General features: G+C 51.3%; 2 protein-coding genes across 4 annotated transcripts in view; one reads left to right on the top strand and one right to left on the bottom strand.

The window, feature by feature from the left end:
* The window catches only part of TG (thyroglobulin), a 244,261-nt gene that overhangs the window by 158,310 nt on the left and 62,894 nt on the right, over positions 1-23,057 (top strand). The gene's annotated exons all lie outside the window — the stretch shown is intronic.
* The window catches only part of SLA (Src like adaptor), an 81,671-nt gene that overhangs the window by 3,245 nt on the left and 55,369 nt on the right, over positions 1-23,057 (bottom strand). Inside the window, exons 3-7 of one of the 2 annotated variants that reach the window (XM_045812197.2) lie at positions 18,295-18,392; positions 9,971-10,070; positions 9,186-9,272; positions 5,665-5,768; positions 3,271-3,402 (exon numbers count right to left, since the gene is read on the bottom strand). In XM_045812197.2, coding sequence (XP_045668153.1) covers positions 3,271-3,402; positions 5,665-5,768; positions 9,186-9,272; positions 9,971-10,070; positions 18,295-18,355 — 484 coding nt within the window. In that variant the 5' untranslated portion in view covers positions 18,356-18,392. Of the gene's footprint in view, positions 1-3,270; positions 3,403-5,664; positions 5,769-9,185; positions 9,273-9,970; positions 10,071-18,294; positions 18,547-23,057 lie in introns of those variants that run through there. The other variant, XM_045812196.2, reaches the window with a different exon arrangement.

Genomic DNA, 23,057 nt, shown 5'->3' with positions numbered 1-23,057 from the left:
CTGTGGGAAAGCCTTGGTTGTGGCTGTGCTCAGATGTTCTTTTTTTTTTTTTTTTAAGATTTTATTTATTTATTTGAGAGAGAGTGAGAATGAGAGAGCAGGAGAGGGGGGAGGGTTAGAGGGAGAAGCAGACTCCCCACTGAACAGAAAGCCAGATACAGAGCTCCATCCTGGGACTCCGGGATCATGACCTGAGCCGAAGGCAGACACCCAACTGACTGAGCCACCCAGGTGCCCCTCTGATGTTCTTATAGGTGGGGGAACTCCTTATGGCCTTGTTCAGGCTGCAGGCCCCGGTGCAGGGGACCTTCAATGGCTGAGGACATGAGACATTGCTGGCTTGCAGCAAGGACAGAGCCCTCTGGCCTGGAGCTGATCCATCACCAGGTTTTAGGGAACACATTGCACCTCTGGACCGTCTCCGCCTCCCACCTTATTTAAGGAGCTCTGGGTGTTCTTGCCAAGGAACAAAAGGAGGTTGTAGCTGAGGCAGCAAACCGAGGCTAGCAGAGTGTGGCAGCCAATAACCCCTTGTTTCTTGGTGCGCCGTCTGACTTTCACCGTGAACTCGAATGTCCACCCACACTGGCCCGAGAAATGCGAGATTAGACCCTGAGGTTAGGGGAGCTTAATCAGATGTGCATCTGAAATAATGTTCTGTTACGGGCTGGAAATTGAAACGACCTCCTGGGTTAGGGGTGAGGGAGACGGAGCCAGAGAGAGACTGCAGGGACCGTCGCCAAGAGACGGCACAGGCGGGCAGGGCAGGGGGGGTTGTGAGCGGTTAACCCTGCGGGCAAGCTGGAATCCCCACAAAGAGTAAAAGAACCAGACTTCCAGCAGCCCCCCTGAGCACAGTGCTGAGCGAGCCCCCACACTTCATCTCAGCGAGGCCCCGGCAGCTCTGAGCAGCCAGTGTCGTTACAGCCACTTGGAGAAGGAGGAAGCCTGGGGTCAAGTCACTTGCTCAAGGTTGCAGAGATGTGGTCCAAACCTGCCTCGGTGACTCGGAACCAGACACTTGTTACGAAGGCAACACATTACCTCTGAAATGGGGGAGAGAGAGGTCCTATCCGTCTCTCGAGTCTGGACACACTCCCTTCAGTCTCTCCACTCTGTAGAATTTTCCAGAATGCTCAATCCTCTCACATGCCTGGGTTCCCAACCACTGTACATTCAGGGGTCCCCCTTTTCAGCCCTTTGCTTTTTGGCCATATTTGGGGACCTGTGCCCTACTCCCTCTTGTCCTCTCAGTCACCACCATGCACGGGATCCTTTAGGGGCCAGATCTTTACACTTATGGTTTTGTGTTTGGTCCTAACAACAGTCTCGTAAGAGGCATGGGGACTAAAGTCCCCATTTTAGAGATAAAGAAACTGAGGCTCCAAGATGTTTATGAATTTTCCCAAGGCACCAGGTAACAAATATAAGCCACCTGGAACACGAAGACATCTGTTCAGACCCCTTAGTGCACATTTTTTCTGATTCTGGGTCTCTAGGTAGAATCTGGAGGGAGGTAAAATTGGCCACGTGGTTTCCACTTGGGGGTCCCCAGGGGCACAGGAGGCCACTGACACGGTCCAGGGACGCATTTCTGGAAGGCACTGCTCCTGCACTGGGGCAAGCTGTTTGGGTGCTCTTGGCCTGGACACCTTGTGGGTCTCCCAATCTGTACAGTCTTTGCTGGGGCAGTATCCTGTTCGTGTTTGCTTTTGTCTATGCAAAACTTACGGTCTCCCCACCTCTCCGATGATTGTTATTAAAAGCCAAATACCACAACCAACCTTTACTCATAATCAGTAAAAGTTGCCTATCTCCAGGACTCCCTTCCTCTTTCATTCTTAGCTAAGCTGCTAGGTTTCCAGGTATCAACGAAGTAACATTTGGTATCACTTACTATGCATCTGCCCCATTCCGTAATTACATTACATTAGGGCACATGTTACGTGAACAGTCTAGTCATGGCAACCACGCCAGGGTTTGTGGCTATCCACCTCTGTGAACAGGGCGCTGTGGCTCTGAGAGGTGGGGGTCTCTTCCCAATGTCTCACAGAGCCCGGATCTGAGCTTGGGCCCGTGTCTCCCAAGAGGCCATTCCTCCTCCATGCCCTGCCCTTGTTCTCACTGGTCAGGTGTGATAACCCAGGCCCCCTGGGCTCCTTTCACCTTAAAACGCCCTTCAAGACCCCACACCCTATAGAACGCTAGCAGAGATACCCAGGGGTGCGAGTTCTGGAACGGGAAGTGGGAAGACACATGCAAAGTGAGAGCAACCCTCCTCCCTCCAATAGGCTGGGGAAGGGAGGAGGAAGGAGGTGTGCTGGTCAGAGGGACAGAGGCCAATGTGAGCAGGAGCCCACTTTTATGTGTCAGGCCCCCCCTCAGTGCTTTCCCTGCACTACTCCAAGGGTTCCTCACGATACCCCAAGGCACGAAGGCGACCAACCAGCCCGGGGTTGCCCAGAAGATCTGGGATGTGAACAGAGAGGTTCCAGAGCCAACTTTTTACTATTTCTCCCTTTTCCATGGGGTAAAATATCACGTCCTGACCTGGTGTTCGCGCCTGTCGCAGTCTAACTCTGATCTCTTCTGACTCCACTCTTCCCCGTCACCTTCATCAAAACTCACTCGGCTGTTGCCGTCTTGGAGGGCACTCCCCATCCTGGCCTGTGTGGAACCCTGAGACCTCCCTCCTGGGCCCGGGGAAGCATATCCCTGAACAAAGTGCAGCCCCGGTCTTAGGAGCTTGCCAGAAAAGCCAGACTAGGACACAGGCCACTGGGTCACGAGGCAGAGGGACCCCATTCGAGGGAAGGGCCAGTGTACACGGGAGCTGAGAAGACAGGCAGTCAATTCTGACTCCTAAGGCATATCAAGGAGGTGGCTTCCTGTTGTTTCGAAAACTGAGGAGGATTTTGCCAGGCAGAGAGGGAAATGAGTGGCATTTTAGAACAAAGCCTCAGGGGTCCACTTAAGGAAGTGCCAGCTGTTTGTGGTTGCAAATATTGGGGCATCCTATTTCTTTCCATCTGCAGGTAAAAAGAGGGCGAGGTCAAGATTAGCTGCTTACACAGCCTTCACAGGCAGCCTGTTTTGGCTCAAAATCTACAGTCTGCATTAACAAGAAAAGAGTGGATTAAGGGAACAGGGTGAGAGCCAAGTCAGTCACCTGGCATGTGTCAGGGACCCGTGCCCATCCTAGACACAGGCACCGTGGGGCAGTTAGCCAAGAGGGGCTTCATTGATCCGTCCCTGTGGGGTGTTTCTTACCAGAATAGTGATTCACCAGGTCCTCCAGGCACTGGAAGGTGAGCCTCGGGGAGATATAATACCAGTTGTTCGGCAGGCGGAAAATTCGGTAATGCTTCACCTGCCTGTGTCTCACGGAGAGGGAATAAAACCCTGCGGGAGATGGAGGGCGTGTCAGAGGCATCCTGCGTGGCCCCCCGAGGGCGGCCGGCTGGAGAGCCCCCCCAGCACGGCGATGGAGAGACTTCCTCAGGCTTGGGAATGCAGCAAGAATACCCGGTAGACATGCCCTCCTGCACTTGGAGGATCAGTGGCTAGGACCCCGTCTTCGGGGACTGCTGTCACTCTGCAGAGACCACAGCCGCGCGCTCCTTTAGCGGCCCCGCTGCGCTAGTCACTGTAACTGCATCAGCCATACAGATTTTCAGGTGCACCTGCTTACTCTCAGCTCTGTGAACCTACCATTGCGGGAGCTCCTACATCCTTTTCCGGAAAGCCACCATGTCATACCACTTCCCGGTCCTTCCTCCCTCTTGGTTATACCTTATGCTTGGTTTTCTCAGAAATTTGGAAAAACTGGCAGCTAAGACTTTTTCTGGGTATCCCTAAGAAACGTGTCAAACATGCCATTTCTCCTTAAGTGCCATAAAGGTAGTGGGGTAGTGCGGGCTAGGAAGAGCAGAACTTTGGGCAAGCACCTTCCCTTTTCCTAGCCTTGATTTCCCCAAGTGAAAAGTGGGAGACTGGGACCTAGATCCCTTCTGCTCTGTCCTTTGGGTCCCAGGAGTGAAAACACTCAGTAGATGGGGAGAGGAGGAGGACATTTGCATTTACTGGGTCTCTGCTGTCTCTACAGGCTGCTCAGGGGCTAAGCTATTTCCAGGTGTTGTCCCCAGATATGCTATAGATGCAGAAACGAGGCTCAGAGCGCCTGAGTGCCATGGCCAGAGGCACGCAGCTTGGAAATGGCAGATTTGGGGTCTGACCCTCATCCTGAGGGGCATTCCTACCTTTGCCCCAGGCCTGCCCTCTGAAGTCCAACATGTGTCTTCCTGTAACACTGACAGGAACTGGAAGTAGGGTGAGCAGGTCAAAAGTGGCAGGTGGAAAATTATTAGAACTTTGCATACCCAAGGGAGCAGAGCCTGCCACCCCCCGCCGCCAGCCCGGCCCCAGCCCCGGCTCGGCTGCAGATTTGCCTGAGAGCGTCCTTATTTTTAGATCAGCTCTGGCACCTCCAGCTGGGTTCTTCCCTCGCTTGGCCATGCCAGCTTAGAAGTTCTCTCTGAGTCTGGGTCTCCCACCTCTGGGGACTGCCAGGGCATGCGCGGGAAATGTGGTCTCTGCTTTGCTCTTGTTTTCCCCTAGCACATTGGAGTGTTTGAGAGAAAAGTTGTTCTTCAATTTTTTTACCATAGATAGATGGTCCCTGCTTCTCCACAGTAAGGCTGATGCCCATTTTGGTGAAGGGCTCCAGCACCACGCTGCACCGGCCCTTAGTAGGTCACGTGGGAAATATTCTCAGATATCGCATCTTCTCTTCTTCGATATTGAAGAGACAAGAAGCAGGCTAAGAACCTGAACGTACCTTCTGTTTTTGAAATGGTGTCATTCTTAGTTAGTCTGGGAAAGCCCTAGCTGGTGAGTGTCTCGCTCCTGTGAGTTAAAGTGCTCCCTACATCCCAGATACTGTGCAAAGCACCTTCCTAGTGTCAATCCCATGCTCTAGGAAAGGGTACCCAGGCTTAGTGAGACAGGCGCCTTCTCAGTAATGCCTAGCCAAAACTAGAATGGAGAGCCCTTGCTCTGAACTGTGACAAGGGGCCCTGCTACTTGTTTTCACTGAATTACTTAATGTGTAAGACATAAGGAAGTTGTAACGATGGCGATCATGGTGAGTGTGTAAGAGTATACATCTACCCGACCTGATTCTCTACGCGGTCCGAATTCATTGTAGGGCACAGTGGAAACCAATGTCGAAGGCCTCCTGTGTAGCAATAGCACTATAAACACAGTTATGTTTGAATGGCACTGCCTCGGAGAACTCAATGTGCCCATGGCACAGAGCTTGAGCGCGTGGGCCAGGCCTAGTCCCAGCCTGCTCGCCGGGGCCCAGTGTTGCCTACACCTGCTGTTTGCTTTGCTTCCCAGTTGATGGGACGTTTCCCAGTGGGAGCCTGTGGGGCTCACTGAGTCTGGCCGTGGCCTCGCCCTTCCAGGTCTCTGCTCCCTGTCTAGGCCCCTAGCTTTCATACTGGCCTTTCCGGGGCTGTGTGGGCTGCAGGGAGCTCACCAGACCAGATGGCTTTGCATGTGTTGTGGGAGGAGGCAAAATGAGCCGTGTCATGAGTCAGCCCCGAACAAAACCTGCTCGTCTCAGCCGTAGCAGGGAAAGGGGAGTCAGGGGCCACTCACCTTTCTTCGTCTCACTCTCTCGGATCATGAAGGAGCCCATCTTCGTGTCTGGCAGCTGGAGCAGCTCTTCCGCCTTGTCTCTGCCCAGCCCTTCAAACAGCCAGCTGGGAAGTAGAAGGGAGGCATGAGTGTCCTGACCCCCAACAGGCAGGCAGTGCGGAACTCAGACCAAGGTCCAGTTCGTATAAAACTGTTGGGATTAAAAAGAGGTGGGCAGTTGGCCCTTCCTTCCTTCCTTCCTTCCTTCCTTCCTTCCTTCCTTCCTTCCTTCCTTCCTTCCTTCCTTCTTTTAATCTTTCAGATAAAATTCCTGAGTGCCCACTGCATGCCAGGTATTACATCAGACAAGGAGGCCACAAAGATGAATAAAATATCCTTCTCATCTTGTTCTCAAATGCCAGCTGGTCCGTGCCCGTTCTGTTTTACATGACATAGAAGAATTCCAAACCGCAAAAAGGAACCTATGTGGCATTTAGTTTAAGGTCTCTGCCTTGTATTCTCGCCGCCCCACCGCTCCCTGACCACCCCACGAGGGCAGCGACTATGTCTGTCTGTTTGGGTTCCGTCTTTGTGTCCACGGTATCGAGCTCGGTGTGTATTTCTGAATGAATAAATGGGCACAAGGAAGACATGGTGGTGCATAATTCCACCAACTTAACAAGCCTCACTTTGCATTCATTATATTTCCCTCCTGTCTTCTCTTGTTCAATGTATTTTAAACAAAGTTGTCATTGCGCGATGCATTGACATGTGTTTCTTGGGTTTTTTTCCCCCACTTAACAGTTAAAAAAAAAAAAAGCAGTTGTAATACTGTGGTCCAGCTTTCCAACAGAATGTTCACCTTCCATACGGCAGCCAACACTCTTGAAAATGCTTTCAAAAAAGCAGCTCCGTGCACAAAGGAATCTATGTTCTAAGGAAGTGGGGGCTTCCTCCTTTTTTCAGAGCAGCCCCAGCCAGATCCCAGTGTGGAAGAAATGCTTTGTTAGCACTTGGCTGGGGTTGTACTCAGAAGCAATTATACCTCCTTTTTAACAGTTTCCTATTTCAGGGACTGAACCCTGGCTTTTAATCCCCAGTCTGAACTAGTGCATGCAGTGGCAAACATTAATGCTGCGCCGCATCGCATCCTTTGGCATCACCAAGGACGCCAGCGAGTCCTTTTAGCCCCGTGGCTGTGAGACTGTTATAAGACCGTAGATGTATAATCGGATACTGCTTATTTATGGACTAGCCTCCAAGAGTGCTTTTGCTGTTAAGATCATGATTTAGCCTAATATTTTAACTACCCCCTTAGTTCTGCACAATGTATGCATATTAATTATCTTAGTGTCTGAGACAAACATTCATCCTCCCCAGTCCTTCCAGGAAATTCCACTCATAAAAACGAATACGAGAAAAACAGTAATGACAACCATGTGTGAATACTAATTATGGGCATCGTGCAAATTGAAATCTGATCCTCACATACACCCCCTAAGACAGGTAGTCTTGTCTCCCTTTCACTGATGAAGATACTGAGGGTCAGAGTGAGTAAGTAATGTGTCCAAGTAACTGTATGGCAGCAACTGGTAAGCTAGACTTCAATGCATTTTCCTTGGACCTCGAATTCCATAGCCATTCTCCTGCACCACCTCTCTTCCTAAGTCGATAGTTTAAAGACATTTATTGCATCTATGAGTGTGGAAGCTCCAGTGGGCTGTGATTACATCTTACTCCTCCAGGCTCCCCGCCACCCGAGCCCCGCCAGCACACAGCAGCACACCTTCAACAGGAAAGCGTTGATGCATGTTTGCTAGATGAGCAGATGGGTCAGGGACACGCAGCTGATGTGGAAGAGTTACGTGACTGACATCGCTTTCAGAACATGGCTGTCATGGCCGCTCTTGTCCCACCTCTGCTCCCCTTCATCATCCTCGGCTCAGAAATGGCTTTTGGTATTCATAATCACAACCCGTGACATTGCAATGAAATGCACGGATTTACATTCTGCAAAATACGCAGGCAGTTATCTCTGCTTCGCCAAGTGTGAGCGTGTAAAAGCGGTTATTTCTGGATTCTTCCAAATAAAAAAATGATGCTTTTCGTTCTTCCTTCCTGTATGCCGAGGTCTGGCCTCCGTAGCTTGCCAGATGAGGAGACTGGGGGTCTAGAAGGTGAAGTAACTTTCCCCTGGCGCATGTGGGGGGCTCCTGCCGTGGAAGCCAGGGAACCGAGCTATGCGTATTCCAGCCCAGGGGTGCTGGCCTCCAGAGCCCCCAGTCTGCACACCCGCAGGGGAAGACAGTGTGCTTGTCTGCTCCTCTGCCGTGCCTGATTCTTTCGAATGTCTCCTTTTCTGCCTGACTTCTCCATTTGTCAAGTTGGCTACATAAGCGTTTGGGGCACTAAGTGTTCTCTGTGTTCTGGATTTGATGAGAATCTAGCTAAGATGTGCCAAGTGCTTACTGTGATGCTGGGCGTTGTTGCAAGAACTATCCACGTATTACCCATCTCATCATCCTCACAGCCCTGTACTTTGGTCTTACTATCTATTATCGTTCCTGTCATTCTGTATTGGGATCTGTCTGACGTTGGAGAAAGGAAGCTGAGACAGGAGCTGTGGAGTAGCTTGCCCACTGTCGCACGGCCTGTGGGGGACAGCGGCAGGACTGCAACCCAGACAGGCTGACTTTTTAAAAAAATTTTTTATTATGTTATGTTAGTCACCATACAGTACATCAATAGCGTTTAATGTAGTGTTCCATGATTCACTGTTTGCGTATAACGCCCAGTGCACCATGCAATATGTGCCCTCCTTAATACCCATCACCGGCCTATCCCAGTCCCCCACCTCCTCCCCTCTGAAGCCCTCAGTTTGTTTCCCAGAGTCCACAGTCTCTCGTGGTTCATTCCCCCTTCTGTTTACCCCCCCTTCATTCTTCCCTTCCTTCTCCTACCGATCTCCCTGCTATTCCTTATGTTCCATAAATGAGTGAAACCATATGATAATTGTCTGTCTCTGCTTGACTTATTTCACTTAGCATAATCTCCTCCAGACCCGTCCATGTTGCTGCAAATATTGGGTAATCGTTCTTTCTGATGGCTGAGTAATATTCCATTGTATATATGGACCACATCTTCTTTATCCATTTGTCTGTTGAAGGGCAATGCTGTGAACATTGGGGTGCACGTGGCCTGCTCTTCACTACGTCTGCATCTTTGGGGTAAATACCCAGTAGTAGACAGACAGGCTGACTTTTAGCAGCTGTGCTTCTTTGATCACAATTGCTGTTTATCGTTACTTGCCAGGAACGCAGCATTGGACCCGAAAGATCCAGCTCCTTTGTCTTACTGATGGGGAAACTGAGTCTCAGATAGAGCAAGGGGTTCGCCAAGGTGACACCCTTCCTTATGGACTGAGCAAGAGTAAGAGTGACCTTCCCGAAACTTCCTTTCCACGGTGCAATCTCTCTGTGAGGGCTCACGCATAGCTAGCATCAATATCACGCTTTATCAATGTCTTTCAGAAATGTACTCACCCGTGGTAAACTCTGGCCACACATATTCCGGGAATGTAACTCTCTCGACCAGTGCTGAGGGAAATGGCTTTCCACCAGCCCCCTTCGCTGGAAGAACAAGGACAGACGGGAGAGGGTGGATGTGTGAGTGGCAAAGCGAATGCAGGAACAGAGGAATCAGATTTTATCTGGGGCACGTAGGGCAGGAACCCTTCCCGTGTAGCTGGCACTAGCCATCTCTTGGGGATCCACAGCAGATGTGCCAGAATTGGGGGCCTTTTAAAAACAAATGTTTACTATGCAGAATCACACCCTGCAGTATAACCAAGATAGTTTGTCTGTGTCAGTGAGAATCTAAATAAAAGGAGCTTAGAGCCCCCTATTTGTTCTGTAGCCCATTTGAGTCATGGAAGGACAGCAGGTTGGAAGGCAGTATCATCAGACTTTCTCAGACCCCCGGGTCCTCCTGCCTGAGCCCCCACGGCGCTGGTCTATAATATCAGCACTGCCCGGGTGGAAGATGAGACCAATGTAAGAAGCAGTGGTTGGACCGTAAAGGATCTCAAAAGCCAAGTAAGGAATTTAAATTTAACCCACCAGACAATGGGCAGCCACTGAAGGTTTTAGAGCACTGGCAGTATTAGGGATTAAGCGCTAGGATCCGCTCTGTGGGCCAAATATCTCACCTCACAATAGGACCAGGGCCTGAGTGGAGTTGGACAACTATAGCTAAAATCTAATGATTCCCACTCAAGTCGAGTTCACCCTTTTTAAGGGATTGTGAAACATTTGGAAAGCCAACTCACTCAGAAATCACTCGTAGTTTCTCCCCTCGGCGGAATATGGGGGGGCTGATGTCAGGAGATGGGTAATCACTCAACACGGCCAGGAAGTCGCTGTCCAGTCCTGGGGAAACAAAGGCAAGGTGGGTTCTCCTTCATAGGGAACCGAAAGGCCACCGACCCCAGGGAGGGGAGGGCCAAGATGAGTCCCTCCCTTGGACTTCTCAGCCAGAGATCCATGACTTGCTTCGGAACAACAGTTTTTAGCAGGCCCTCCTCTCTGCAGGGATGGTGGCACAGGGAGCTCAGAGGAACCCCAAGTTCAGTAACCTCCTCCCATTAGCAAGCCCACCTTGGCCCTGACATTCTCCTCTGAGAAGTGGGGATCCTGAGGCCCTTGAGCTGAAGTCATGAGATCTGGCTTCAGGGTTTGCCGCTGTGTCTGCTGATCCCTGTGATCTTGGGCAAGTCCCCAGGTGCCTACTAGCCTCGATTTCCCCATCTTTAAAGTGGGGCTAATACTACCTCACTCCAGGGTCCATATGAGATGAGGTGAAAGTATGCAGCAGCGCCCCATGAATGATAAGGAGCCAGAAAAGCATCTTTTATTTCACCCTCCCTGGGGCTTGTGGGTCCCCATGCATCACATACTGGGATAGGGTGTGTCATGGTTGGGCTGCATGAGTTCTGAGGACCCACCGGGACTCAAAGACTCTAACTCTGAACTCCGCAAAGCACTCCTTCCTTGTAGGATATAAGGCACCATGCTGGGGGTCAATTTAAGCGGGACTTTGGGGTGGGGTTGGGAGAAAATAACTACTTTTCATCATGTGTACTTTGCAAGTTAATTCTGGTGACATTTTGAACAGGAAAGCTTGCTGTCTGGTTCCTGTGAGTGCGGCTTACCGTCAGCTAGAGAAGGAGTGGTAACATATGATTCACTTTTTGGCACTAAGCAAAGTCCTGTTTTACACAGCCCTAGCGGTTTGCTGGAATTTGGGCGCATTAGATGCACGGTAATACTGGGGTACAGTTGTTGGGAAATAATCTACCTTACAAATGGGCTGATTCAGCACCTGTTTGCTATGACGTTGGGTTTATCTCTCCATCTGCTGGCTGGGCATCTGAACTCAAAATTCTGGGTACCTTACCATGTATTCATTCACTAAGCAATTGTTCACTAAGCACTTACCCTGCGCCAGACACAGCAAACAAAGCAAGCCAAGTCTCCCTGCTCAAACGGAGCTCACATTCTAGAAAATGCATACATTGTTGTGGGAAGGGTCATCACCTGCCCCCCCCCCCCCGGAAAACCTGGAGAAATCCCAGCCCTGGGCATGGCAGGCTTGGTAGCCCAAACTGGCCACTTTCTGGGATCCAGACACCCCCATGCGGGGACTTGTAGACCCTGCCCCTTGCAACTCCTATGTCCGGGACTCTGCGGCTCACCAGCGCCCGGACAGAGTAACCCAAAGACAGCGTCAGCAGTAGCATGTGTGAGAGTGAATCAGAAGCTGGTTATCACCATGGAATAGCACATTTAGATGTACTGTTCTTTGGGGAAGCTGAGCCACAGGCAATAAAGCAGATAAAACAAGCATTTTTAGGCGTGAAATGGAAACCAAAAGTGATTCCTGCTGGCTGTAGTCACTGAAAGGAGTCAGGCCCCACGAGAAGGAGCAGGGCCTGGCCAGGGAATGGTTGAAACATCGGAGCCTCCCCAGAGCCTGCGGGGACACCTCCCTCCCATTCTGCTTTGCTGGATTAAAAAGAAAAGAAGTTTTTCCTCGTGTAGCCGGGACCCCCAGCTCAGTAGTGGGAGGCAGCACAGCTCTTGGGCTTGAAGCCAGAAGTCCCGAGTTCTGATAAAGGGTGGATCCAGATTTTGTGAGGCATGAAGCTCATGCAAATTTGGAAATCCTCTTTAAGAAAAAGAACAGAAAAGAAATTGCAAATACAAAACCGGGTACAGTCCCTAGGAAGCTGCGGTGCCAGTGAAGGGGGGCCTAACACAGAGGATTTGGTCAGATTCCCAGTAAAGCAGTCCCCATCCCGAGGCTGACCTTGCACTCTGTGTGGCTGCACCCTTCCCCTCTGGGGCCTGCGTTGGTCTGGAAAACGAGGGGTTGAGAGACATTTTCGTGACAGAAATCTGGGCTAATGGCCTCAAATATGAAACTGCCGCTTATTAACATGGTGTCCACTGCTCAGGAGCAGTGTGACGGGCCGTCGTGTTCTTCTCAATTTGCCGGGATGCCCTGTCCTCAGAGCCCGCGGACAGGCTGCTTCCTCTGCCAGGAAAACACCTGCTCTCCCCTTTCTCATCCCTCCCACCCCCAGGAGGTTTGCCTGGTGTTCCTGCTTTACCCCCCACCCGGGGTTCTAGGCTTTTCCTTTGAAGGGATTACCCAGGTTGTATTCTGGAGTTTGTAGGACGCTGGGGGAGTGAGTGTGAACTCCACGAGCAGCTGTCCTGCAGCTCCCGTCTAGCACCTGCTGTCCCATCTCAGATTCTCACGGCAGCTTTGTGGAATGAAGACAAGGAGACATCCCCGTGCTACTGGGCTCTTAAACGCTGCCGTCGTGCTGCCTAAAGCCGTCCAAGGGAAGGAAACCTGATTTGTGGCACCAGCGTGGTGGGCAGTCATCACAGAACCAGCCCCTAGTGAAAAACAAGGCTGGAAGGAGAGGCACAGGGTTTGCTATCTGCGACCATCACAGAACCTTGAAATAGATAGACCCTGCGTCTCTGCGGGGCTGGGGCTTTGGTGTCTGATTCACCATGAAGACTGTGAAACAGAACAACCGCCTTTCCTTGCTTTAAAAACAGAAACAAAAACAAGATCCCATTATCAAAACAATTGTCTCAATTGTGGAAAGAGGCTTCAGGGGCTGGAGAGTTTCAATTTCACAATAACAGCATGGGGCTTCCTGTGGAATTTCCGTCATAGCGATGTTTTTATAGCTGTAACACTTCCACGTCGCTGAGAAAGCCTCACAGTGGGGCTTTTGCTTAAAACTGATGGCCTTGGTGTGGTCCTTTGCAAGGGATTTCAGGCCCATCCCTGCCACCTGTCTCACCAGTCCCCCGTGGTAGAGTACATACAGAGTCGGAAAGTCAACGTCACTCATAGAGCGCAAACGCACTGTTAGGTCCTCCTGGAGCCCCAGGATTTGGGGAGGGCTGAGGCCTGGCATTAAATCAGATAAGTGATTGGTTCGAGGAGAGGCACGGAGGGGATTATCGCAGATTTAACATAAGGAAACAAAGCAAGTGAAGAAGTGTGCCGCGCATAGGTGAGAAATCCAGAGAGGATTTTCAGAAGAGAGACTGGGCTTTGGAATCAATCAGACCTGGCTTAAATCCCACCTCTGCCACTTAATTGTTCTGTGATTTGGGGAGAGATGTATTTTTAATCCATCTGAGCTTGATTTCTTCATATATAAAAATGGGAAATATTGAAATCTACCCTGTACGATTGGGGTTGGATTCATGATTCAACATATGCACAGAACCCGCCTCCACAGGGGGCCGGGGTGGCGGGTGCTAATATCATGCTTATGGGATGGGTGGGATTAGCATTACGTAGTCCAAGACCAACTTCAGCCAATGGTGTCCTGAATTTTGAAAAACCTCTGAATGTGTAAATTTGAAAATATTCTATTCTTCTAAAAACAGACTCCATTTGATGCAGAACAGAAGATGAAATCTGGAAGACCAAATATTTACTGATGGCTTAACTTGAAAATGCGTCATTTTGAACGAACTGTACAAAAATATAAAATGGGAAACGAATCCAAAAAAGGAAGGAGACCCAAGCAGAACTTACTAGTCTCAGATATTACTTGGTCAAAGGAGGACAGGCCTTTTTTTTTTTTTTAGCATTTATTATTCTTCCTAGAATCATTACCATTTCTTTTTAAATGCTAAAAACCTTTCAGTAGATTCCATTTATAATTCCAGCAAAACCAGCCTTTCAGGACTCCCAATGCTCCATACAACCCTAGGGAGTGTACATTCTTATTTAAAAAATGAAGAAACAAAGGCTGGGAGAGTTTTTAGAAGTGCAGTGAGAGCATGAGGGCTGTTAAGCTCCTGGCCGTGTCCCTAGGCCACAGAGCTCTCCTTGGCGTGTAATTACCAGGCTCTCCCCAGTTAGCACTCGCTCCTTGACAGGCTGGGACAAAGGCTGACTCCAAATGAGGCCCCCACGTTGGCACCAGCAGCTGGGTGCAGTTGGCTGGCAAGGAACTAAACAGCCCAACGCTTTCAGCTTCTGGTTTCACACTCCCTTGAAGCCTGCCCAAATCCATAGCCTCCCGAGGGTCAAAGCAAGCCTCGCTTTGAGCGTCTTTTATAGGAAATATACACACACCACGAACCAATCAGACAGGGCTGAGCAGACTGGCCTGATAGGAGGTCACCACGAACCACAGGTTGTACCTGTGGGTTGTGTATTGTGGGTTGAAAAGTGAGACACAATGGTCCACGAGTTCTTTTCTGTCCCACGCCTTGGCTGCCCCATTCTGAGACGGGGCACATCAGGAACAAGCAGACCCCGAGGCTCTCAGACAGCACAGCGAGGTGGAGACTGGCTCAGGAGCACACGGCAGCAAGCTGAGTGCCTGGTCTCAAAACCCAGTCACCTCGCAGCAAAGGGCACAGACCCTGCCCCTGGCCACCTGCTCTCCTGGTGCTACTGAAGACCACTACTGTTTACTTAGCGGTGTCTTTCTTTATGTTAATTTGCTTTAAAAAAAATCTTTAGCCCCATTCCAAGCACCGCGAGGTCTTGGTTTGGTGGACGAGGTGTATTTTGTATGGTCTCCATGGCAAGGGCAGAGATGTACGTTCAGTGTGAACAGGTGAACGGTCACGTTCCACCTAGACCATAATCTTATGGGCCAGAAGTGGCATGAGTAAGACCCAGGTGGGAAAGGTGCATCTAGTCAAACATCTGATGCGGGTTCCCTTCCACGCACTGGCCTGTCTGTGATAGCGACCACTTCCTGCGGCTGCTGTGAGGAGGGAGAGCGGATGCGTGGAAAGCACTTGGAACCATGTCTGACACATTATAAGCAGCGTCACTCCTGTCATCCTGTCGTTTTACAAGTCAGACCAGAAGGACCCTACGGAGACAAACGGACTGTTCTCATCTCTCCTTGTGTGTGAAGAGTAGGGGCAGGACTAAAAGTTGGGTCTAGGGATGCAAGCTTCTGGCCGAAGCCAGGGGGCTTGTAAGAAATACCATGGGTTGTTTCCGTCCACCATCATCGAATTCTTATGAGCAGATCTGGGGTGGGGCCCAGCAATCTGCATTTTTGACAACTTTCCAGAGGCTCTGATGCAGGTGGCCTGAGAATCGTTCACTGAGAAGTGCCAGGCGGGGTCAGAGACCTCCCTGCCCCCTTCTTCCTCCTCAGAGCCCCTCCCATGTCTTCTTTCCATGGGGAAGCACCCTAGATGCTATGTAAATGCCCTGCTTAGCGTGATTTCCATGCTTGCACAGAGGGGGTCTCAGCAGTGTGTGGGTTTGCATTATGACCTCTGTCAGTGAGATCTTACTTTAAGTCAGGGTGATAAAAGGTGAGGAGGGGGAAAAAAAAAGGTAAGGTGGGGGGAAAATTGTACCTTCAGATTGTCTTTAAGGTAGAAATATGTCATTTCCCAGCTACATGGGCGTTCCCTAGGTCTTACTCAATTCTGTACTGTGTCTGGGACAGAGCCAGAGTCTGAAATAAGGATAGAATTGTAGAGAAAATGAGTTATTTGGGGTGTTTGGCAAGCAGGTCATGGAACCCCCAATTCGACTGCTTTAAAACTTTTTTTTGGGGGGATGAGCATTTAGACATCACCTAGTGCAATCAGGTGACCCCCATTGAGTTTAAAAAAGAGATTCCCCCCACATTTTTCAGGTAGCTACTTTGTGCTGTCATTGCTGTGAGAAGAGGTTTGTCCTGCTCTCCATTTGAAAGCTGAGCCCTGCCCTTCTTCTGGAAGGCTAAGTGACTCACTCAAGGTCAAATGACTTCCAGGGGCAGTACTGGAAGCTCTGTAAGGTCATTTTCTCTGAGGCCTGCCCCATTTCCATCAAGCCCTCCTACCTCTGTGGGTTTTGTGATACTAGTCTCCAGGAACTAGAGTAATCAGGAATGTTCTGGAAAGCTTAGTTTGGGAGCAAACAGATGGACAAAGCCACATTCCAAGGCATTCACCGTCCTGGCTCCAGAAAAGAATATGCTCCTACAAGCTCAGAAAATGTGTCTGTCTAGCAGTTTACAGGTAGGCCCCCCGCTGATCCCTGTGTAGGGCCTGGGGCTTTTGGTGATTTTAATTCTCCACCATTCAGGCTAATGTCAGAGGAAGCTCCACTTGTGTGCTGGCCTAAAGCACTCAGCTCCCGGCACTACCGCCTGGGTGTTGGAGCCTGACCACAGGAGTAAGCACGAGTGCCTGTTCCATGAAAACCCGAACCCTCCGCATGCATTGGCGAGAAACTAATTAACGCAGCATCCACTGCAACCACTTTCCTCTCCCTTCTTTGAGTGGATGTCAGAAAAGAAAGAAAAAAAGAGGAAATCAAGTTAGGACTGATCACAAAGGAAACTTTTCAGGGGTGGGGGATGGAAAAGGCAGCTGCTCATGCTTGATGTGGTTGCCTGGATCACACACTGGGTCCGACCTGGGGAATTCTCTTCACCAGGGGGTGGAGGGCTGGGGAGACCCCTCTACCTCCTTTTTCGAGGTGACCTCCCACCACCCACACAGTGGAAAAAGAGAAACTTATTTCATGAGAATTTGCATTCAAAAACTAAAGGCAAATGAGCGAGCCCTTGGAGACCCGTGTTTTCATGGGGTTTGCTCAAGCATGCCCCCCCCCTGCCCTGGGGCAAGAGGCCACAGTACAAAATGGCCTTGGTGGGTGGGTGTGTTTCTCCCGCGCCGGCGTGGGCCCCGGGGTGTTTTCTACAAGTAGCCGTGACCAGAAGGGGAAGCTGTGACTTGAGGTGGTTTGGAGAAGGTGGGAGAAGGGCCCAGGCTCTCCCCTGGCAGCAGCGGGCACGGCCGGAACACAGTTCTGAGCTTTGCATGGGAGGCCGAGGGGCCCAGAGTATGCATCGGCTGCCCTGCCTCATCACAAGGTTCCATCCCCTCTGTCCCAGAGAACGTTCTTTTGGTCCTCTCCCCCTTAGGTTTAAGGAGGGGCATTGGAACAGACAACCACTAGAGTTGCCCAGCATCTGATTGGAGTGAAGGGCTGGGCGGCAGGGTCTCTGCTCGCTCCCTTGGGAGCATCCGAGGGGTCATGAGACCATGTACAACTTGATGTCTCCGTTGTGGAAGCAATGAGAAGGCGCCTGTCACCTTTCTGAAAGGGCCACAGACGTCGTGGAATGAGCAGTAGAGGCAGGATGCCTGGCACTGTCTGCTCTCAGCAGGCACATCTGTGTGTGGGAACTTTGCAGGGTGCAGGGCTGTGGGGGGCGCGGGGACGCAGGGCATTAGCAGAGGGAGACTGAGCACCAGTGCCGTGACATCAGATAGGAGGTGGAAATGTCCCAAGGGGACTCACCCTGGGGGCACGGATGGATCACCTGAGCTCCTGACCATTCCCTTCCCAAGCCCCTCAAGGACCCACACACCACCACCCGACCCAGGGAAAAAGGGGCTTTACTCTCAGTCTTTGCCTTTTGCTAGCTGATGTCCTGTTAGGGCTCTCTGGCCAGTCTCTGGAGGGCTCCTCGCTTCAGGAGTCTGCCTTGACCTGGCAGCGCCGCGGGAAGCTGACCTCTGTCATCGTCGCCTAACCTGTGTTCTTGTGCTCTCCCCCTAGAATGGCTAGCCCTGTGATCCTACCAGTGGGACCCAGGATTCCTTTCTTTTCAGGAAGATTTCCTCGAGCTGGTGTCTAGCTTCATCAAAAGCTTTTGCAGAGCTGTGATTATATTAAACCCACGATATTATGTCGCGGCTGGCGGGCAGGGTGGGTAAGCAAGAGCCTAGGTTTCAGAATCAGACTGGCCTGGGTTGGAAATCTGACTCTTCCCATAGCGGATTACATTTCCTTAGTGAGCCTCAGTTTCCCCACCTGTCAAATACAGGTGGAACGAGCTATTCTCAGTGGTCCACCGCACAACGCCAGCAGCCCAGGAGCCACTCAGGGCAGCACTACTCAATCTTTTGAACTGCTAACCAGGAGAAGGCGAGAGAGACGGGCACCAGGAGCGCCTCTGCACCCCGTGCCCTGTTTCAAAAACTGTCAGCACCCCTGTCGCTCAGTCTTGGCCCCCGGCTCTCGAGCAATGGAGCTAAGCATCACACCCAAGACCCAAGAAGCCAGACTTACCATCTGGGTTGGGCACAGGTCTCTCGGGAGGTGCTGGGGTGGATCGCATACTGTTTCCCATCGCTCTGTCTCCCTGGGCTGTCGAAGATGCTCGAAGCCTACAGCACAGGGGATACACACAGCAAGTCAGCCACGCACCGAGCCCTCTGGGTGAAGAATGACCCAGTTTAGAGTACATCGTGCATCATTCTTCAGCAGCTCGCTTCTTGAGGGGCGGGTGTTTTCATGTGAAGTTGAGATTCGTGAATGTTGGTTACATTTGCTCAGCTCCGCGTCTTTTATCAAGGGAATGACAGAGAAAACCACAGAGAGGGAAGTTGCGAGCAAATGCTGTTGGTGGCAGAAGTTTCCATTCCTCTGCACCCTGGCTGGCGGAAAGCAGCCCGTGGCGCCTTGTGTGCAAGGTGAGGGGCGTTTAGGAGGGGCTGCAGCCCCTCCCCCCTACTCAGGACCCCGCCCCAACCCCCATGCATGGGGAATTGGGAGCACCTGAAACCCCAGGAGGCAGCAGCTTGACAAGGGGGTGGGGGAGCAGAGGCTACTTTCTGCAAGACTTTCTCCTGTGTGCGTGCGTTCCTCCGCATGCTCTCACCCACAGTAAAGAAGGGAAACTCCATCCCAGCACTGCGTGCTTGCAGCGTGCCCCACTCGCACATCCGCTGTGACTTCTGATTATTGCCAAGTCCCTGCATCCCTCACCCCATTTCTCGGTGAAGGCAACTGAGTCCCCGGGAGGGTAAGAATGTATCTAAGGTCACGGGTTTGAATGGCTGCGGCTGGGCCTCCAGTTTGTTCCATATTCGTTCACATTCCGGCTCTGCACGTCCAAGCGTGGTGACCTTGGACAAGTTATTGACCTCTGCCTGCCTGTTGCAGGGGACAATAATGAAACAACATTCGGTCGTGGCTGCAAAATTAACAGATAAAGCACGAGAAGCACTGAGAACATGGCCTGGCCTAAAATCCCTGTTAATGATTGCAATTTATAGTGTATTTTCCGATTGTCCATAATGATAAAAACATTCAAATTCTGGGCCCTCAAAGGAACATTTTAGAAGGGAGCTTAGGTGATTACAGAAAATGTGTCTTCCTGGGATCCTTGAAGCACGGAGAAGAGGGCCCCACCCATAGAGCCCTCCTTGTCTCCTGGGGGTAAAGAGGAGAATGGAAGGGCAGGGTCCCCCAGCTGGTGTCCCACCCAACTGCAAATTTACACTCCACCCCTTTCTTTGTCTGCAGTTTAGGGTGGAGAACTGAGTAGCTTGAAAGGGTCCAGAAGTCGGCCAACCCAACCCCCACCCTGGCCTTGAATCCTTCCTCTATGCACTGCATAAGCAGATTCTGGAAAGATCTATGCTCTCAGCAAGGCCTTCCAGAGATTGAGGGAGGTCTGTATCGCTTCCTAATTTAGTGAAGAGAAGGTGGGAAGATGGGGTACTTAGTGCACTGGGAAACAAGAAATTAGTTTTTTTGAAAGTTAATATATTTGAAATATTTACATGAATAGTTCATCAGTCGTAACTCAAATAGTTCATAGTATAATCGTACTCTTCCTAAGATAATCGCAAGCTTGCAAGAACTCTAAGCCCATAACGCACCACAGAAAGTGTGGCTGGAATGGCTCGCACAAAGTTAAGAACCCCATCTTCTGATCCTGTTGACTGCAAACAACAGAGATAGTTCTAGGGTGTGGCCCCTCTGATGTAAGCCCTTCCTTTCCCCATCTTACCACCCCCTGCCCTGGCCCCATAAAGCCAAACAACACCTTTGACCTTGGCAGGACCCTTCTTGCAAGCCAGGCAGGTTTTAACAGCATCACGCTGGCTCCAGGAGGCAGAGACAGTGTCCCCAGCTCCTAGTTGAAAAGCCATGCCAGTGGAGTGGCTGGGAGCCTCACTCCCTGCAGCTCGGTCCTGGGCCCTGAGCCAGCACCCTGAAAAAGGCAGGCCCCTGTGGTCCCACCCACCCGAAGGGGAATGCGTGCCCATTCTGAGTCCCTGGGGAAGGAGCAAAGAATGTAGCCTCTGACTATGAGGAGCCAATGTCCCCCACAGAGCTGTGCCCCCCTGTGTGCTGCAGAGATGTCCCCAGGGCCCTCTGCCACCTCCGTCCTGCTCCCCATGCTTTCCTGGAGCCTACCAGTCACCCCAGACCTTCAGATTCCCTGTCATTTCCAAGGCCTGGGGAAAGCTCTCAGGACAGGCTGGGCAGAGGTCTTGGCAGACCTCCTGTCTGGGGAGAACTCTGAAACATGCATGCTGGTCTCGTCCCTCTTCCTCTCCCACGTGTCCCCACACCACAATGCACCACGCCGTCGCTTGACTCCCCTAGCAATGCTGCTCTGTTCCCTGACCCTTGCACGTAGCATCAGTTAAACACCAGGGATTGTGCCTTGACCCCGGCCCCACACTGGGTGTCAACTCCCATCCCGCAGACGTACCAGTGACCTGGCCCTCCCACTCCATCTTCCCCCTCGGAGCCCCTTCTGGACAACAGCCTCCCGCCTTCATGCCCCCCTCTTCCCTTCCTCCACACTACCATTCCAGAAAAGTCATGGGGAAGAAAAGACTTTGTTGTCTATCAAAGCGAATTCTGACTTCACTCCCTCCCGTCAACTTTGTAATTCTTCTCAAGCATAGGTGTGTGATTTGGGGGGATTCGTGCGATCGGGAACAGGAAAAAGAAAGGCTCGAGACTTGCATTTTTCAGGTGGGAAAACTGAGGTCCATCCAAGAAAGGAAACATACCCAGGGTGGTGACACGCCAAAGGTCGGGTAGGTCCCAGAGGTCTGACACACTCCCTGAGCCCTGCTTCTCGCACTCTGGTCTCTTCCGTCTCTGGTCGGCACTCAAGCACCAGCCCACCATATCCCGCGCTGTTCAGAGAAAGGTCTCAACAGCCCCAAGTGGTCTGTTCACTGGCTTCCTGTTTCTCTAGGAAGGAGTTAACTTCTCTGCGAGAGGCTTTCATTTGAGCAGAGTGAAAATGCCCCCAGAGACCAAGAGCCAGGGTCTCCCTAATGAAAAGGCTGAGCAATCTGATTTAATCTGTGACAGTTTTATGCAGGGGCTGGAGGTGGGAGAGAGGGTAGGAGACACATAATTGCTTCTAGGAACAATAAAGAAAGGGCAAAAGAGAAATGAGTTAATTAACATTAGCTCTGAACATTTGGTTTCTTTCTCCCTTTCCTTTGTGATGTCAAGGATCAGAGCTAGCGTTTGCCTCTTAGCTCCCCCCTAATCTTGGGACCAGTGCTGTTTTCTTTGCATGAACTTGGGCCACAGTTGACTCTTCTGATAAATGAGAGGAGTGAAAAAGATGGTCTCCGAAGACAGAGCCACTTAGCCCCTTTTAGTTCTAGGAATCAAGACTTAGTGAGTTTTTTTTTTTTTTTAAAGATTTTATTTATTTATTTGACAGAGATAGAGACAGCCAGCGAGAGAGGGAACACAAGCAGGGGGAGTGGGAGAGGAAGAAGCAGGCTCATAGCGGAGGAGCCTGATGTGGGGCTCGATCCCATAACGCCGGGATCACGCCCTGAGCCGAAGGCAGACGCTTAACCGCTGTGCCACCCAGGCACCCTAGCACTTAGTGAGTTTTTGAAAACAATTAATAGAAGAACCGTCATCACTTTTCTTATCAAGTTCCATTACAGAATCCAAACCCCGAGTTCTTGTTCTTCAAGGTCAAGGGAAGGTCGTTCCTGTGTGCTCGACCTTCTGGTGGGCAATTGCCTTTAACCCACCCAGCTTCCCTAGGAGGTCGACTTCCTCCTCCACCTTCTCGGTGTGGGGGTCAGCTGCTGAGCTCACCTGTCCACGCAGAGAGCTGGAAAGGTGCAGGGCAGGGCTGCCGGATCTACACCTACCTCTCCTGATTTCAGCACCGATGTCCCTTGTCCTTTCCCCGGGGGCCCTGCGGCTGCCTCTCTCCAGGGAGGAGGGAAGATCTCCAAGAACCTCTGGGCTGTGCAGATGCATGGCAGGGAGAGGTCCCACGGCCGCAGGGAGTTACCACAGGGGGTGTGGGAGGTGCCTGCCCGCGGCCTGTCTCTGGCTAGGTCTCTGTGTGACCAGATCAGGGATCCTTTCATTGTGAGTTCTGCATTATCTTATAAATAGAGGGGGCAGGCTTCTGGAACCTTCCACTCCGGGATGGCATCCCGGGACCGTTCTGTGTACTTTATCCACTTTACCCTTCTAATGCCCGGCCTCGCTGTCTGAAGGGCGAGTAGCCTGAACCCCTACATAGCCAAGAGAAGGCGAATCTGGACTTGAATAAAACCAGGAACAGTTGGAAAACCTTGATGACAAGGTTTAATTAATATAAAAATCTACTTAGGGATGTAGCCTTCCCTTTGGCCTTAGAAAGTCCCTCCACAAAGAGTGGCTGCACGTCCACTTACGTGACCGGCTTCTAAGGTGTGGAAGCGTGATGTCCCCAGTGGGGAACCTCATCCGTCCGACATACCCGGACCCCAACGGCGGCAGTAGTCCCCAGAGCCACCACCACCACCACCACCACCGTGGCTGATCAGCTCTTACTCCGTGCCTGGCACTGGGCGAAGCATTTTCTAGCCATCATATCCTTGTCGCTCACAACACCTCCCTTTCAGAAGTGAGATAAATTCTGTCACTTGTCCAAGGTTATATGACCAGTAAGAGGAAAGCCTGGGCTCCAAAGCAGCTCTGTCAGATTCCAGAAGCTGTGCTCTCAGCCTCCATGAAATGCCGCCTTGCTTTCCTGCCCTCTGGTTCACAGA

Source organism: Ursus americanus, chromosome 9 (genome assembly GCF_024610735.1).
Source record: "Ursus americanus isolate L20-20 chromosome 9, mUrsAme1.1.p, whole genome shotgun sequence".
NCBI classification, from domain to species: Eukaryota; Metazoa; Chordata; class Mammalia; order Carnivora; family Ursidae; genus Ursus; species Ursus americanus.
The sequence above is the reverse complement of the archived record's forward strand: the minus strand, read 5'-3'. Positions and strand labels throughout refer to the sequence as shown.